The following is an 18,294-nucleotide window of genomic DNA, read 5'->3' as shown; positions in this document are numbered from 1 at the left end:
GCTTTTTGCTTTTTATTTACTTTATTTCATTACGTTTTTAATTTTGTACATGATAAAAGCATACGTGTTTCTTAATTGTTTAAAATAAATAGTTTTATAAGAATTCGAGTTCAGAATGTTCAATTTGAATTCAGAAAATAACAAAACAACAGAAGAGCGCTTTCCTCATGCGGAAACACATTTAAAAATGAATCACCACTAACCACTATTATTTTTCGCGTATCAATTTTTTTAGTGCACCCCATACATTCAGACAGCTTTTGGTATTTTTTAATATTATTTTCTTTTAGCATGAAGCTTTGAAATGCTCTCTTTTTCATTTTTTTAACTTACACCCCTATTATGAACTCGTACGATACACGATAAACGCTTGCAATCTGTTCTACCGTATTATGAAATAAATTCTAGCGTGTGAAACTCGATCGTTAGCGTTTATCGTTTATCGTGGTATTGCCATACGCTAACTATCGCATACGCTGTTCAATTTTCTACGCTAGCTATCGCTGATAAATTTTTCCACGATACGTTGGGAACTATTTAAATAAAAGTAAATATACAATTATTACATAATCCAAAATAATCCAACTACAGCCTCATTCCCAACACTCTGTTGCAACACCCTGGGCAAGAAGCCTTAAAGTGGCACAAACCTTCAAAATATTTGGGATGGATGGCCTATTTTTACGGGCGCGCAAACTGCCTTCTATTTCTGTTAAGACATACTCTGACATCAATTTTGTTTATTAAACTTTTTTTACTTTTAGTATGTCAAATACTTACAGTGTAGAGTTCATTTCAAGAAGATTGGAATGATCTCTCAATTTTCTTCTCACGGTGGAATCTATGCAAGTTCCGTCAATTTGTTCATTTGAGTTTATATAAAAGGTAACAGAGGTTGCATAAAACATTTTATTATAATAGCTTTTAAAAACTTTTGCCACTTTTACGTACAAGACAAATGAATTGTTAGTATTTACGTTTTGTTTTGCTATCTGTTTCGTATAGATTCACAAAAATTTGTAAACAAAACTCTGCTGTCATTCACAATAGTACATCTATCGGGCGTGTGGAAATCGCAATATGAAAGCTGATTTTTTACGATACGCTAGGAAGCGTTTATCGTCTATCGTATGAAAATTCATAATAGGGGTGTTATTTTTTATATGGTTTTCGTCGGTTGAAAATGGCGGCATTTAAAAAATAACAAAACAACCGTGATAATCATTTGATTGTCATATGACAGTCAGTAGTGACAACATGATTAAATCGGATAAACTGTTCTCGCATACATAAAATTCCGTTGAGAATTATGTATCTGTCTCACATTCATAATGGTATCTGCTGTATGTTCTTTTGTTCTGTACCAGGTGTCCGAAGCTTTCCCAGTTTGAGTCCTTTTTCATGATTATAGGCTGTCGTTGGGAACATGCGGACATGCGTGAGCGATCAAAGGAACATACATAAATTTGAGTATCAATGTTTACGTCATCGCAGGATCAGCATTGTCAATTACAAGTGTGAGTGTATTAGTAAAACTATCAGCGATTCTTGTAGGGTTGTTTGGGTATAAAAACATAAATAGAGATGGAGTATATTTGGGCAACTTCTTCTTCTTATAGACACATGCACATCTCTATCTATTTGCAATCTCTGGTCGAGAGAAATGGCTATCTTCAGCGCATTGTTTACTATATAGTTTGGCAACTTAAACAGAGGTTATGTTGCGAATAGAGTGGAAGGCAGTGGACTAGGCAGTCGAATGTCATAAAATGAAGGAATGGTGTTCGGAGTTTTTTCAAAATTAAAAAAAAAATTGATAAAAGCTTTAATAAAAATAAAACTACTGTTTTAATAACAACAAAAACGCCTTATATATTCTATGTACATAAACTCGTAAAGATTATCTCACTTTAAAATTTGAGTTAAATAATCTAAACTTTTGTTTTGAAACTGAGTCGAGAACTGTTCGTGTGAATGTGCGAATTTTCACCGATCAGCTGTTAGTTGCGCTACTTGGTAAAATTTATAATGATCCAATCACTTTGGAATTTTGACGTCTATGCAGAAGATATCACACTTAGTTTGATTCACAATGACTCTTTATAGGAAGAAACTTTCGACTGTTTGTGGAACGTTTGCGGGGCAGTATATGTTAATTGGATAACATAGAAGAGATATCGGTAATAGTCTAGTTGAGGGGTCGACTGCTAATACGCTACCAAAAATATCGAGAGAGGTGTCAAACGACGCGTCTTGACATCAGTATTAATAATACGAAGGCGGAAAATAAAAATTTTAACGCGTTCAAAAGATATTAACGAAAAACCAAAAAAAGACCCGCGGGTACCTCCGAAACCGGGGGTCGGATCCATAGTGTTTTTGCGCAGAACACCTTTCTGCGTTGGCGGCCTTCGGCCGCGATTATAAAAAATAACCCTGGGCTACGCCATGCCAAGTCCGGGTGTGTGGTATAACCGTGGCTACCGCCAGTGATGCACAATTTTTTTTGGGGGTACAAACACAACAACCACATGGAAATCGCCAACTTCAAATGCAAATATCTCCGGACAGAGATAAAAATTTTCTTTTCCGCCATCGGATTATTGTTCTCGAGATTAATACGCGTCGTTTGACACCTCTCTCGATATTTTAGGTAGCGTATTAGCAGTCGACCCCTCAACTAGACTATTACCGAGATATCTTTTTAACCACAGTGGTCTGCAGGGATGTACCCATTGGGAACAGTTAAGCAAAAGGTGTTTCTTCAACATATCACTAAGCTCATAAGCTGGAAGCACGCTCGCGGCTTTAACATAAGGAGTCTTCCAGCGAAAGCTTCGAGTGCGTCGCCGATCATAGTACCCCAGGTCCTTTTTAATGGCGCAGGTGATTCACAACTGAAATCTGGTTATTTCACGTCTGGGCGCTATGAATGGCTTCTTCCTCTAATTGATGCGATCGCTAACAAATTGTCACCGATATCATCTAAAGTAAGTCCTAGGTTCCACATAGGTGTTAGAGGCATTGTTTCCACATTGCATTGTTTGGTATCATGTGAAGACAAATCACAAGGACTTCCGCTGCATATGCCGGAGTAGACTCTGGATAAGTAAAAGTTTTACCTATTACAGTATTCATATCGAAAATGTTGCAGAGTGACGCCCATCTCCCTGGGAAATCCGACTTCCTCTACTAAGACATTCGGGCTTTGGACTTTGGCTCAAACAGCAGGATTCTAGCGTGACGAATCTCCTCGTAGCGTTTTTGGAGGTAGCACCTTATATACCTTTGAGGAGGGACCTCAAAAATCATTTGTCCGTTAGGATGTCCAAGTTTCTGAGATATTAAACGAAGCTGTTGGTTTTGGTTCCGGCGATATAGGAAGACATCCTGCGTGTTTCTTTTAAGCTCTCTGAGCATTCTGAATACACGTAGCACAAAGCGGCTGACAAATACTTATGTAATTTTCGCTTAACCGTTTAAACGGCTATGGTCGCCCAACAAGGCGCGCCAGTCGCTTCTTCGCTCAGCTAACTGGCGCCAATTGGTCGCACCAAGGTAATTTAAATCCACCTCGTCCTTCCAGCAGAGTGGGTGTTGCCCTCTCCTCTGCTTCAATAGGCGGATCCCGATAAAAATACTTTCCTAGCCGTAGCGACATCTTTCATTCCCATAACATGGCCTAGCCAGGGTAGCCGCTGCGTTTTAATTCGCTGAACTACGTTGATGTCTGCGTAAAGCTCGTACAGCTCATTATTGAATCTTCTTCGGTACTCGCAGTCGCCAACGCGTATAGGTCCATATTCATTCAACTGTTTGTTCAGCATTTCATGTCTTTGTAGACGGGAGTACTCTCCCCTCACTGTGTAGCGCTGTTTGTATTTTCTTTCAGTGCGTAACCTTTAGGCTTGGTGACCATATCGTAGATGCGTTTCTTCGTCTTTGCCCTAAATGCTGCTAATGGGCACAACGTTGTTTTTATTTTAGAATGCATTGGATGTTGCCGACAAAAAGCGCTCGTGCATTTTCTTTAGATCCGGCTTTGAGGACGTCACTTGTGTTAGTCTTCAAACCATCTTGCGGGTGCGGCTCTCGCAAAAGATGTCGCATTCTCGATGAGGTTGCGTAACTTTATTTGGATTTCCGGAGTGGGTCACCGTGGGGTGTTCGGCGTGGTTATACCCCATCGTTCCCGAGGCGGTCGGAAAAGCACTGTCTTGGTCTAATTTCCAGAGTGTATCGGATCGGCCACCGCAGTGTTGTGAAGGTAGCGTGATCCGCCTACCTCTCGGAGGGTCCTAGGGTTCAACTCCCTGAGTAACCTCAAAAATTTAGAAAAAAGTTGTTTCATTTAGAAACAAGTTTTTCTAATCGAGATAGCCTCTCGGAAGTGATTTGGTAAACACTCCGAGTGTATTTCCGCCATGAAACCTTCGCAGTGAAAATGCATCTTCCTTGCAGATGCCGTTTAGAGTCTGCTAAAACAATGTAGCTCCCATCCCGCCAATTTGTAGGGAAAATTAAAAGGAAAGGAAGAGAAGCAAATCTCCGCGTAGGTGAATCGCGCCAAGTATTTTTTTTATCGGATCAGTATCCGGCAAAGGACCATCAACATCGATAACAATCGCCAAAATCTTCGGGGAGTGTCTACATTGCTACAATAACAACAGTCACAACCCGAATCTTGTTACATATAAATAAAATGTATGCTCTGTGTGTGTACAAAATATATAAATGGGTATATCTTTTATTGTCATCATAAATGCTAGTAATATCATATTTTATCTTATACTTAAAAGAATCATTCTTGTGCGTTGAATATTAAGGCCATAGTTTCTTATGTGAGATTCCTCCAACAATTACGAATACGTGGAATAAGGAATATAGAGTATTACATACGAGTGTAACACCGCAGATAGGTGAACAATCAGATCAAGTTTAAATTTCATCTTCAGATATTAAACTGCACATTTTGTTGTTCTTTTGATTCAAGGCCAAAGTGCGTCCCAATATTTTATGGGTGGTTTTCGTCCGTATGTGTTTGTAGTAGGAATTTGGCGTCAAAAAAACTGATTTAACGTTGGATAGGCTGAAAGAAAACATATAAGCGATTATTAAAACATAAACAGTAGATATATAAATTGTAATAATAACTTACTTTAGCAACATATTCGGTCTTTGTAATTTCAGACATAACTTTATACCCGAATAGAAATCAAGATCTGCCTGCAGAACTATACGCGGTTCGCTGGTAACAGTAAATTTGTTTTCAACTTTTGCATAAGTGAAACCAGCCACCATATGTCCAACAATTGCAGCGCCAGTACTACAATATCAGAATATTATATATAAACATTTCTATTTGGTAAAAATAATCGCATTTCACTTACGTTTGATTTATTTGCGTATATACATTACGATTCCATAAACTAATATCGGCCATTCCTCTCAAGTCTACTGAACGTGTGCCAACGACACGCATATAAACTGTTGCACCTGACGCTAGTATGACGTAGTGCTCATGATCCTCGGACAATATGGTGGCTTGAAAAGCGGGAGTTGGATCTTGAGCTGTACCAGACCACACATGGCCCATTAGTTCTGCTTTGCTAGAAAAGAATACAAGGGGTCGAAGGAGAACACCTTGTACAGATATTTCCATGCCGGCAGCGGTTGGACTGTCGTCAATCTCATCTTCAGGCACCTCATCCCCAACCATTGATGTTAGGCCACTTGTGTATATGCCGATCTGCAAAATAAATGACAAGTATTATGAAAGTTTGTACTGAGCTAAATTATGCAAACGTCATCAATGTGGAAAGCTACAGTTCGAAGAGAACAGTCGAAGGAAGAAAGAGACAAAAAGTGATGATATGTTGATATGAGTGTGTACGAAATAAGACACATCGCAATATGATGAAAGCTGAGAATATTGATGAACTGAACCCCTGAAGCTGACACAGCTCCTAGACAAACTTCATTAACAAGTGGAAATTCAGCAAGGTTGTTGTTGTTGTTGTTGGCAGTAAAACTCCCGAAGATTTTTTTATTTATTTCTTGGCGGATATAAATCTGGTTCGCTCCAGTAATAAAATATTCTGGCACTAGTTTGACTGCAGCGGGAACCACTTTTTTGATTATTCGTCTGTAGATTTTGGTGGCCTCTTATGAGAAGATATGCCTTACTTCGAAAATATTCTGAGCCCCTTAATAATATGGGGCCCTTCGCCAACTTGCCTTAGGTGAGGAGGCTTTACCAAACTACAAAGCGACCCACTATGTGGCTGGCCGGATGAGTGGCTTGCATATACTCGACATGCAGGGCGTCGGATTTGCAGGCTGGGGAAGAGCGGGCCACCAGGGGAATTAACCGTAGTGTTTCGTCAGCAAGGAGCAAGATTTCCTTCCTCGAATGTAATAATAGACCACTCAGGCAGAGTTTTTTTCATGTCGCCGGGACGATGAAGATGGATAATCAAAATTTTGCTAGGATAAGGAGGCTGAAATAGGATTGCAAGTCAGAAAAGGTGATATCGCTACAAGCGGGGAGTTGGACGGATGAAGGTGATAAGCCAAAGCCCGGCTACACTCGTCGTTGATGGAAAGGTGGGATAGCTACAGGGAGTTGTTCGATGTGCTGGTTAGAGCACTGTTCCCTATGAAACTAAAGCCAAATTATGATCCCATATGTGGTAAGGTGGGAGCACGCAGACATGGGCAATATTTATCTGTGCCTCACGAAGCGAAGTCTTAAGGACAGGAATTAAAACTGGAAAGAAGGCGGCGGCGACGTAGAAAACCGGGAACCTTGAATAGAGAGAGAATATAAACGAACTGAACATTCCAAAAAAGTTTGTACAAGAGTTGGAGAAATCAAAATTAATCATAATGAAGACGTAAGTAACTACGTTCTAAGGACATCCAGGAGCAAAGTTTAAACCGCTATGGGATATTTTTAAGCTGGCACAAGTCGTGTATCCGGAGGAGTTTGGTTTTGATATTGGAATGAATGATAGTATAGTTGATGCCATGAGTTTTAACAATTAGACTTACCTTGAAACTGCTAAACTCGTCCTTGTCTGCACCAAGTAGTAGTTCAACAGTGCCACGCTTCAGTACACCCTGATAAATCTCTTGAACACTTAACAACGATTCATTAAAAGCTGGCGACTTAGAGAGTTCTCGGGTGAGAACTGTTGTAAGGCCCTTTTGACCAACTACATGGTAATTATTCACTTCAGGCAATTCAGCCATACATGAATTTAGCAGAGCCTTAAATCGTTCACACTTATCGGCAATCATACTCAACTTTTGTATGACAAAAGTTTTAATTTCAAAATGATGGTCATTTGAGTTCAGGTAATTGAGTAGCTGATTAAGCTGCTCCTTTGTAGGTTTCAGAGCAATCAATATATCCAAAGCGATAATACGTGCTGTCGTGTCATACTTCCTTTTGGTTTGGTAAAAAATTTCAGTAAAACTCCTACGATGTTGTTCGTTAAAACTGGTAATAGGAAAACTTTGTATCGCGTGCAAAGCAGCTACCGATTCAGCTGCGGTTTCACCGCTTAAAGCGCTCTTGAACAGTGTCGACAAAGTACTCGCATCTTGAAGATTTTGTAAAGCGCGTATAAATATTATTTTACATTCAATATCTGTGCACTTTTCGTAGAGATTTTCCAATAAGAACTTTCTTATATTTTTTAGCAATGAATCGTTGGCATCAAATCCCGATTGTCGTGTGAGTGCGGCCATGGTTTGTATAACGGTATCACGCAGTTTATCATTTTTAATTTCATCATTTTCATTTTGTACATGTAAACGGTTATAGAGATCTTCGATAATAGCGCGATCAGGATGTGTACCCACAGCAAGAGATTGTAGATAGTGCTCCAAAAATTCGGCATCTGCTTCTTCGTCGCTATTGAAATTGTATAATTCGGTAATGGCGTTGTGAGCGTCGATGGACTGTACGGCGGCGAGTAGATCAATCACTGGTGCTATGGAATCTGCATTGCGAGCTTGTAGGATTTCAACAAATTCGTCTTTCTTGGTGATGCGTGCCAATGGTACCAGTTCAGCGATTGCCAGCGCGAGTGAATGATTCCCAATGCGTTCGGCCTTGAATTCAGAATCAAGAGCTGAGAGGCGCTTTTTTAGCTGAAAGCAAAACGAGGAAGTACACATTAGGCCTGTAGTAGGTTAACAACAAATATTAAGTACGAAGCTTCAATCAATCAATCAAGAAATGTTCTAACACTGTGTAGATTAGAACATACCATAGAAGAAACTTTGCAGCGACCTCAAATACAATTTAAATATAACTGGGAAGTAAAACTTCCCGACTACCTATTAGGACCGCTTAGACTTTCTATAGAGGACATCACTGACAATTTATGAGTGATCGTAATAATGGATGGGGCGAAGCACTGCTACATGAAGAAGAACCGCTTTGAAATCCAAATTAAAAACATGTCCTTTTTTCGAAATACTTTGAATCAGGCATGCTTAACCAACGAACCGATATCATTTCGTTACGATAATCAACGTTAATAAACGAAACAAAGTCATTTCGTTTCATTTATTAACGTTAAGAACGTCAAATTAACGTTAATTGAATTAAATGACTTTGTTTCGTTTATTAACGTAGATTATCGTAACGAAATGGTATCGGTTCGTTGGTTAAGCATGCCTGTTTTGAATCATTAGATGTGTTTTTTTTACATCTATAGACGTTTAAGGTTAAATTTTTTAAGCTTAAACTTTATATGGACAGCTAAGCCTCAAACTTTAAATACACCTCTGAAATTGTTGCGCATAAAATTAGTACTACTAAATTTCAATACGCATTATACTCAGATATACCTGAAATATGTGTCTATGTTTCACCTCTGCACTATTTCTATGTATCACCTCTTAAAATGGTGCGTGTCCACAATTCCTCGCAACTGATTCAGCTATATGTTATACACTATGGCCATCAGATGGTTGTGTCTCCGCCTTTCGGTACACCCTGTGCTGTAGCTGGTTATTTAACCACTGTCGCTAGATGGGTCTCCTAAGCATTATCTAAGCGAGGATAAGCGTTTTTTTTACGCGCAAACGGAAACGTATACGCGTGTAAAAAAAAAAACACGGCTGCTGTTAGGTACCTCGAAGGACGGAGAAATAATTTGATATTGTGGCAGCCAAATTTTCAAATAAATACATACATACATACATCGTGGCTTAAGAGGTATTATCCGATGTCTTCAACATTAGCTGCTGAATCTCTAAACCAGGATCAAAACGATCATCACTCTGTTGTTCCGTGAAATCTTCACAAATGGGAATACTGACAGCTGGGATGAATATGCAACAAATCTAACAGAGTACAACAGATGTCAAAGAAAAGCTAAGAGAGTTTTAGGAATTTCAATTATACCTGCGTCCCTTCTCAGCATTAGCAAAATAGCAGATAAGAATGAATTTGATAGCTTATAGACGGAGTTTATTCCAGCACAGTGGAAGAAAGATCGAGCGCTCTCATGACAGCGCATTTGTCTGATAACGCAAGCAGCAGAGTTCATTCCTCTTGAAGTGAGACCGGGCCAGATCTACCCAACGGGAAGCCAGAAATCCTGCATCTTACTAGAGTTACGAGGGATAGCCTATCCTCGGCCTACATACCTGCAGTGTCTCTTTTCGAGAAGGAAGCATCTACAGTGTGGACGAGAGCCAACGTGGTAGTTATACCCAAAATAGGAAATAAGGCATCCTACAAAGTTCATCAGACCATTTAGGCTTACCTCATTTGCCCTGATAGCAACGAAAAAAATAATAGATCATGAAATTAGCTCCAACACCCAGCAGAGCAGGCCTCTGTATGCCAGCGAGAAAACATACTAAAAAGCATCAACAGGCACTCAACCAGCCTCATCGAGATGGGCAAAGTCGTATGGCGGCGAACTCTATTCTTAGTGTCCAATACCAGAAACTTGTTGTCATGTGGTCATGTCGTGTTATTCCACAACATGGATAATCTGAGAAAAAGGAACTCGATCTATCAACTCAATCCCGCAATATGGGTAAACTGAGAATAAAAACTCAATATATCAACTTCCGAAGGACACAACAGCAAAACTTACAACGTGGACACCCCAACGATGTAATCGCATTACTTGGTGACAGTCAAGTCGCACGCAAAACGACACGTACCGATTTTTTGCGCTCATCTAACAAACGATGAGAAGACCTACTTCCGGAGAAGGTACGAGTGGTATTAGCGCGTTTATCTGAACGGCTAATAATAGTTCAAAACTTAAGTTATGATTTTCAATTTCAGATATTTTCGAATGTTTTTGATTATCATTGCAAAAATAAAGCTTCTCCTCTAAGGTTAAATTCAGAAAAAATGCATTAACGGCGCGAAGAATTTGGCACAAAAAGAAAAAAATATAAGACTCAGAACATAAATGCTATTAGTTGATGAATTTCGTCATTATAAATTGTTGAAAGAAATTAAAAAAAATATTTGCTTTTCTTGCTTTACAAACTTACACTTTCATCTTTGATTTCACTAATAGCACCATCACCATCCGCTTCAATATCAAATACGCGATACCATTCCAACAAACTTTTAACTGCCTCATCAAGTGTGTCAAATTTTAGTTGCTTTACCACATCTGAACTCTCTACCAAATGTGTTACACTAAACTGTGAACTAACTTCGCTACCGACATCTGGTTTCGAAGCCAAAGCAATTCGATGTTTCTCCGAGGATATGGCTTGCTTAAGTGTGCCTTGAGGACTTAATTCATATTCCACGATTTCTTGTGACACTTGCGTGGTTCCTAAATTATAAAACAAAGAAGAAATTTTAATAGAAATTTTTTATTGAAAATGCAAAATTCTACCACTCACCCAATGCTTTCTCCGATCTGTAATGCACTTTTAAATCCCAATGCGAGCAATCCGTTTTAATTTTCTCAATGTGAGTGGCTGACTTTACAGCATAGAAGGCATTACATTTGCCTGATACATCCACCTCAGTGACAGGACCATTTTTATACTCCAAATATAGGAGGGAAGCAAATCCACGCTCCAAATTTAAAAGTGACTGGTCACGTGATGTGTGCGCAATGACTTTATTGGGCTTTCCATCAATTAGGCTTACATAGAATGGACGGTCGGGTATTTTTGTAACTTCAGCATTAATGCTGGATTTGCGTGATTTCGCTGGAGCGCTGACTTTTGAATACGTAATGTAAACTTCTAATAATTGTTCTTTCGCACTATTCCATACGGAGTTTATTTTTAATTGTCCACGAAAAATGTAGCTGGCGTCTTCAGTGCTGTTGCGTTTCAAATCGTGCATGGACACTGCATTCGTGAGCTCAAAGAAATGCTGACTTTTTGGTGGAATGAGGAAGGCAGTGTTGGCTAACGCTGTAGAAACTGGAAAAATAAAAAAGGGTTATTAATTTTTTTTTTAATATGACTAGTGCCTAATGCCGAAAACTTTAATTAATCTGAGTCAAGTCCTTGAGCGATTAATTTTGTTTTGCTAGGACTACAAACCAAATTTCATAAGAAATTAGGGAAAAACAGTTTCAATATACACCAACTCTTAGGCCCACATTGACTCAGGTTGTTGCTGTTGTAGCAGTGCGACCACTCACTAATTTTCATCAATATCCTCTAATGAGCATCCAAGCAAGATTGCACTTTCAACAAAGTGGGGCCACAGAGATAAGGTTGTTGTTGTTGTTGTAGCAATGCTCGCCCCACCTAATAGCCCCGACCGATCACAAATTGTCATTAATATCCTCTAACGGGAGTCCAATGAAACTTGCCGTTTCAACAGGGGTGGACCAGAAGGAAAGGGGTGTTAGAGGCGTTGGTTCCACATTACAATTGAAGAGATGGTTGGTGTCATGTGGGGACACATTGCAAGCGGGGCATACATTTTGTATGTCGGGGTTGATTCTGGATAGGTAAGAGTTTAACCTGCTACAGTATCCAGAACGAAGTTGAGCAAGAGTGACACGCGTTTCCCTGGGGAGTATGCGTTCCTCTTCCGCGAGTTTTGGATAATTTTCGTTAAGTACTGGATTCACCGGCATAAAGGTCCGACTCCTGTTTATGGAGTTCACCAAGGACCTGCTTGTGTTTTTTCACTTCATACGGCTGGGTTCTCAGGTGCCGTATTTCCTCAAAATGCTTACGGAGATGACTCCTTAAGCCCCTAGGCGGTGCTGGTTCATCAATCAGATGTCTGTTGGGATGCCCAGGTTTCTGGGTATTCAACAGGAACTGTTTGGTCAGCATCTCATTTCTCTCCCTGATGGGGAGAATTATCGCCTCATTATGCAGATGGTGTTCTGGGGACATAAGAAGACAGCCCGTGGCGATTCTGAGAGCAGTATTTTGGCAGGCCTGTAGTTTCTTCCAGTGGGTGATTTTTAGGCTTGGCGACCATATGGGTGACGCGTAGCACGTAATCGGCTGGCTAATTGCTTTGTATGTAGTCATGAGCGTTTCTTTATCTTTTCCCCAAGTACTGGCAGCGAGGGATTTGAGGATTTTGTTACGGCTCTGAATTCTCGGAACAATTGCGGCTGCGTGCTCACCAAAATGTAGATCCTGATCAAACGTCACACCCAAGATTTTGGGGTGTAGGACAGTCGGTAGCGTAGTGCCATCGACGTGGATGTTCAAAATGGTCGACATTTGGGGCGTCCATGTTGTAAATAAGGTCGCGGAAGATTTAGTCGGTGATAATGCCAGGTTTCGCGAGGCGAAAAAACTGGAGAGATCAGGTAGGTATCCGTTTATTTTATTGCATAGCGCATCGATCTTTGGGCCTGGGCCTGTGGCGATTATTGTGCAGTCATCGGCGTAGGAAACGATTGTGACTCCTTCCGGTGGTGAAGGTAGCTTAGATATGTAGAAATTAAACAAAAGTGGGGAAAGGACACCACCCTGTGGCACCCCTTGTTTAATTCTCCTTGGTTTTGATGTTTCGTTTCTAAATTGCACCGATGCCTGCCGACCACCCAGATAATTTGCGGTCCACCTTTTAAGACATGGGGAAGGGTAGACCCTTCCAGGTCTTGCAGTAACGAGCCATGGTTGACCGTATCAAAAGCTTTTGATAGGTCTAGCGCTACGAGTACTGTTCTGTGGTGGGGTATTGATTTAAACCGCAATTTATTTGGGTGCTAATGGCATTTAGCGCGGTGGTAGTGCTATGGAATTTTCTGAAGCCATGCTGATGAGGGGCTAGCTGCAAATTTGCTTGGAAATAAGGGAGCAAAATGGCTTCAAGCGTCTTTGCCACTGGCGATAGGAGAGATATCGGACGATACGACTCACCTATGTTAGCTGGTTTCCCAGGCTTTAGTAGCGGGACCACCTTGGCCATTTTCCATTTCTCAGGTATGACAAAGGTGGAAAGAGACAGGTTGAAGACATGCGCCAAATATTTGAAACCCTATTTCCCTAGTCTTTTAAGCAGCGGCATGGCTATGCCGTCTGGGCCCACTGCTTTGGATGGTTTAGCACGACCAATGGCGTCCTCAACCTCTTTAGCGGTGATGGTGATTGGGGACGCGCTGAATTTGTGTTTATGTGTGCGTCTATTGCCTCTCCGTCTATCTTTGTCGACCGTAGGATGCATTATATAGTGTCGGCAGAAAGCGCTCGCTTTCTTTGTGCTTATTCGGATTCGATAGGGACTTTACGGTGGACCAAAGTTTACCCACACCGGTAGAGAGGTTACAACCTCTTAGGTGCTCCTCCCATTTCGCCCGCTTGTGTTCATCCACAAGCAATCTGATGCGTTGGTTTATATCCCTTATTTGGGGGTCGCCTGGATCAAGCTGTCTTATAAGGTCACGTTCTCTCGCTAAGTTTGCGGCCTCCGCCGGGAAGTGGGGCCGGATTTCGGGAATTCTCCCGGCGGGAATGAAATGTGCCGAGGCGGATTTAATGACCTTACGGAAGGCACGCTCCCCTTGGCGGGCATCAGTCGGGATAGGGAGGTCAGCAAAGCGGCTGTCTGTAAAGGATTTATATTCTTCCCACTTCCCTTTTTGAAGTTTATGAAAGTGAGTTTTTCAGCGACGATGAAATCGGCGGTACGCTCAAGCGAAATAAGTATGGGCAGGTGGTCGGATGCCAATGTTACCATCGGCTGCCAGTTGACGCAGTTTACGAGTTCTGCGCTCACGATTGAGATATCTGGCGAGCTGTGACAGCTTCCTACCATACGCGTGGGGGCGTCTCCGTTTATTGTGCAGAACGTCTGTTCTTCTATTTGATCCGCCAACATCTCACCCCTACTTTCCGCCCGCAAGTTTGAATGCCATAGATCATGATGGGCATTGAAATCGCCTAAGATAATGCGATTGTTGCCAGTGAGTAAGGCCCTGATATTAGGGCGGTATCCACTGGGGCAACAGATGGCAGGAGGGATGTAGATGTTGATGATTTCTAGGGTTGCATCGCCTGACCGGACAGATAGGCCTTGACGTTCTAAGACATTGTCCCTGCGGTCGATGCCAGGATCAAATATATGATATTGCACAGAGTGGTGTATAATAAACGCGAGGCCGCCTCCATTTCCGCTCTCGCGGTCCTTCCTGTGGACATTATACCCAGAGCAGGTCTGCAATGCAGATCTCGCTGTGAGTTTAGTCTCTTGAATCGCAGCAATGCAGATGTTGTGCCGCTTCATGAAATCGACTACCTCCGTAATCTTCCCAGTTAGTCCATTACAGTTTAACTGCAGAAATCTGAAGTCCATGAGGGGTGACGCCGCCACTCTAGGGGTAAGTGACGGGTGACTACGCCTAGGTTGTGGAAGGCCAGGACGCAATTGCTGTTGTGGCCTTGGGACTGGGCGCCCTTGGGCAAGCATTGGGGTACCCGGATGATTTGGGTTTGCGACCTGGCAACATGGCGCGATGAAACCCGTCGAGGGGTTGCCGTCGCGGAGACCAGAACATCTAGGAAAGTGGCACCACCCAAGGCAGGAGCTGCATTGAGCGGATGTCGCAAACCTATATATTCTGTGCTAGCAGACGGTGCAAACGGAGGTAGGGACTAAGAGTCTGTTTCCCTGACCTGCACGATTGCTGCCAGAAAAGAGGGGGGGGGGGGGGGAGGAAGACGGGGGCAGGGGCTGATGCTCAGCATTGCTACCAGCTCTACTACGAAGGTAGTAGTTATGAGTGGTATCAGCTGTTTGAGTTGTTGGCGCCGTGGGGCGCGAGCAGCAGCGGGTACTTGTTGTGGATTGCTGAGCAGCGAGGCGGCTGGAAGGTAGTGGAGGGGGGGGGGGGCGCTTAGGCGTAGACTACGGGTCGCCCTTGGGCGTGAGCAGCAAGGAGCCACAAAAGATTTATAAAAGTTGCGTGGACGTCGGCTTTTGGGATCAAGCCCAGAACAACCTGTCCGATGCAACCATCCCTTGCACGAGACACACTGAACAGAGTATGACCGGCCTAAAAAGATTCTTTTCTGGCAAATGCAGCAAAACCATTTCTCAGGACCGGGGTCAGGAGACGGACCCGGATTGGGTTCGATACCTTCCCGGAGTAAGAGAATATGTAGCAGTCCTGCTGCAAGGAGCTGCTGGGAGGATGACAATTTGTGGGAGGGACGAAACAAATTAAATGGGGTCACACTGAAATGACAGTCCTTGGTCGGGAAAAATCCCGAGTCGCTCCGGTACATAGAACCGACTGCCTTGGTTGCGAAATTTCGATAGTCGAAGATCATAGCTACTTTGTGAGGCCCTCTACCTTTGAGGAAGTTATTCTTAGTTATCTGTTCTTTGCACTCATATAGTTATTAAATTGCATGTTTCTGCTGCTATAGTTTTCTTATCAAGCTGAACCGTAGAACACGTCACTAGGCAGCCATCGTTAATGTTTGTATCTTCTTATCGGTTTCTGTTGTCTTTAAGAAGCACAAATGTACATACATACATACTAATCACTTGCTATAATCAGCAGCTAGAACTGTAAAAATGTACATATTTATATGACTTTCTCTAGAACAAATATATATACGTAGTTTTCGGATAGGAGATTAGTAACAAAGGTTATCTCATTTAATATGATTCAAATTCCACCGAACGAAGATAAGCATAGAAATGCAAAGAACACGAGCAGTGTGATGAACTTAATGTCTTAAACAAAAACCTATGGCAAATGAAATTGTACATTTTGCAGATCCTTAATTCATTTCTTCTGCTATTTTTTGGCCACTCAAACAGTTAGGACTTTAGATTCTAGTCCCCTCTTATAACATGAACGCTTTACCGCAGGAATATTCCAAGCCTCTTAGCCGACACATACAGTCTATGTCTTTATTGACCGGCTGGTGCCCTTAGTCGTAAGCGATTGAGTTCGATAAGGACAGAAGCCTGTCAAAGGTACATCACTGATTATTGGGTAATAAACGAAAACGATGTTCCAAGACAGTAGATATCTACCCGGTGGCCTTAGTCGTAGGAAGTAAGATTTCAATGTTAGCAAAGCATAGTCATCCGCATTGCCGCAAACTTCTCCCTCCAGATAATGGTAATAGTCTAGTTGAGGGGTCGACTGCTAATACGCGTCAAAAAATATCGAGAGAGGTGCCAAAGACGCGTATTAATCTCGAGAACAATAATCCGAAGGCGGAAAAGAAAAATTTTAACTCGTTCAAAAGATATTAACGAAAAACCGAAAAAGACCCGCGGGTACCTCCGAAACCGAGGGTGGGATCCATAGTATTTTTGCGCAGAACACCTTTCTGTGTTGGCTGCCTTCGGCCGCGCTTATGAAAAATAACCCTGGGCTACGCCATGCCAAGTCCGGGTGTGTGGTATAACCGTGGCTACCGCCACAATGCACAATTTTTTTGGGGGCACTAACACAACACAACCACATGAAAATCGCCAACTTCAACTGCAAATATCTCCGGACCGATAAACAAATTTTCTTTTTCGCCTTCGGATTATTGTTCTCGAGATTAATACGCGTCTTTTGACACCTCTCTCGATATTTTTTGACGCGTATTAGCAGTCGACCCCTCAACTAGACTATTACCCAGATAATTTAACGTTATAAATACTTCCGAGTCGTCCAACTAATACAAAGAGGTCATTTATCTTAATTCTCTTTTCAGATTCCACTTTTTTATATCTTTCCCATTCAACCAATTTCGTTTTTTGTGTATGGAATCATTAATTCGATATGGAGATGTGTGTATGTATGTATGTAGAGAAGCGGGCATTCATAAATAATACAAATTAGTACTTATTTATGCCACCCACCCAAACTCTCCCGTCTACTACAGGAACCAACAGGTAAACTAATTTACTACTCACCCAGTATTGTAAAGAAAATAAACAACGCCGGCATTCGTAAATCCAAAGATTGCTTACAATACATTTTTATATCACTTGAAATTAATAAACTTTCGCCGGTGTAACTTAATTATAATTGTTTAAACAGTGGTAATTATTGACTCCATACGTTCTTCAATCACAACTTCCACAAATTCATTCAATAAAGTCCGACTTTAAAAATATATGTGTGACGGCAGTCAAATCTATGTCATCTGTAGCAGAGGCGATTGTTTGCCTTGACAGCGACAGCACTGGATAGGAGGGTTGCCATACTAAATAATGTGTAAGGCTGTATACTTTGGTAAAAAGTACCAAAACTTTCAAAAGTAACCACATGCTTTTGAAACTTCTCATAGAACTAAGGAATGTGAGCTTATGGCCTAGAAGGTATAATATGGCCATATTAAATCGTTCCCGAGATGGTCGTCCTTGTACCTTAATTGTGCTTGTTACCGGAGCGTACCGGATCTATATCCGCCAAAGGGCCACCAACATCGATAACACTACTCAAAATTTGCATGAGTGCCTTTATCGCTACAACTACAACACAGTAACAACTGAGCATATTGCTCTTAATTTTCAGTCCACGAAGTATTTTTGCGCAAATCCATTTTCTTCATTGGTGGCCTTTAGCGGCGCTAAACAAATTCTGGATGTGTCCAACTATAGTTTAATATTAAGTTGTCGAAATTGACTTCGGAAATGTTGAGACAGCGGTAGATTGCTAGTACACTTCGAAAAATGATGGTGTCAAAATACATGGTTGGAATATCGTCATTCCGAAGGCGGTAAATTAAAATTTTGACCTGTCAAGAGATACAAGAATGCAAAATCAGTTTCATGTCATTGTTGTATTTTTGATGCCTTTGTTAACCACGTGCACACATTTATGGGTGCTCATCCCGATTTGA

General features: G+C 41.5%; 1 protein-coding gene across 1 annotated transcript; it reads right to left on the bottom strand.

Annotated features, from left to right (window-relative positions):
* Positions 1-4,720: 4,720 nt before the first annotated feature.
* Positions 4,721-17,594, bottom strand: Mtp (microsomal triacylglycerol transfer protein). Its single transcript, XM_067766882.1, has 7 exons — positions 17,363-17,594; positions 10,903-11,436; positions 10,540-10,832; positions 7,054-8,160; positions 5,391-5,749; positions 5,159-5,326; positions 4,721-5,089 (listed from the first exon to the last, which is right to left on the bottom strand). The coding sequence occupies exons 1-7, from the start codon at positions 17,424-17,426 to the stop codon at positions 4,939-4,941; spliced, it is 2,676 nt and encodes an 891-aa protein (XP_067622983.1). The 5' UTR covers positions 17,427-17,594; the 3' UTR covers positions 4,721-4,938.
* Between the last annotated feature and the right edge of the window lie 700 nt (positions 17,595-18,294).

This window comes from Eurosta solidaginis, chromosome 2 (genome assembly GCF_040869045.1).
Source record: "Eurosta solidaginis isolate ZX-2024a chromosome 2, ASM4086904v1, whole genome shotgun sequence".
In the NCBI taxonomy this organism is placed as follows: domain Eukaryota; kingdom Metazoa; phylum Arthropoda; class Insecta; order Diptera; family Tephritidae; genus Eurosta; species Eurosta solidaginis.
This window is presented reverse-complemented; position numbering and strand designations above follow the sequence as displayed.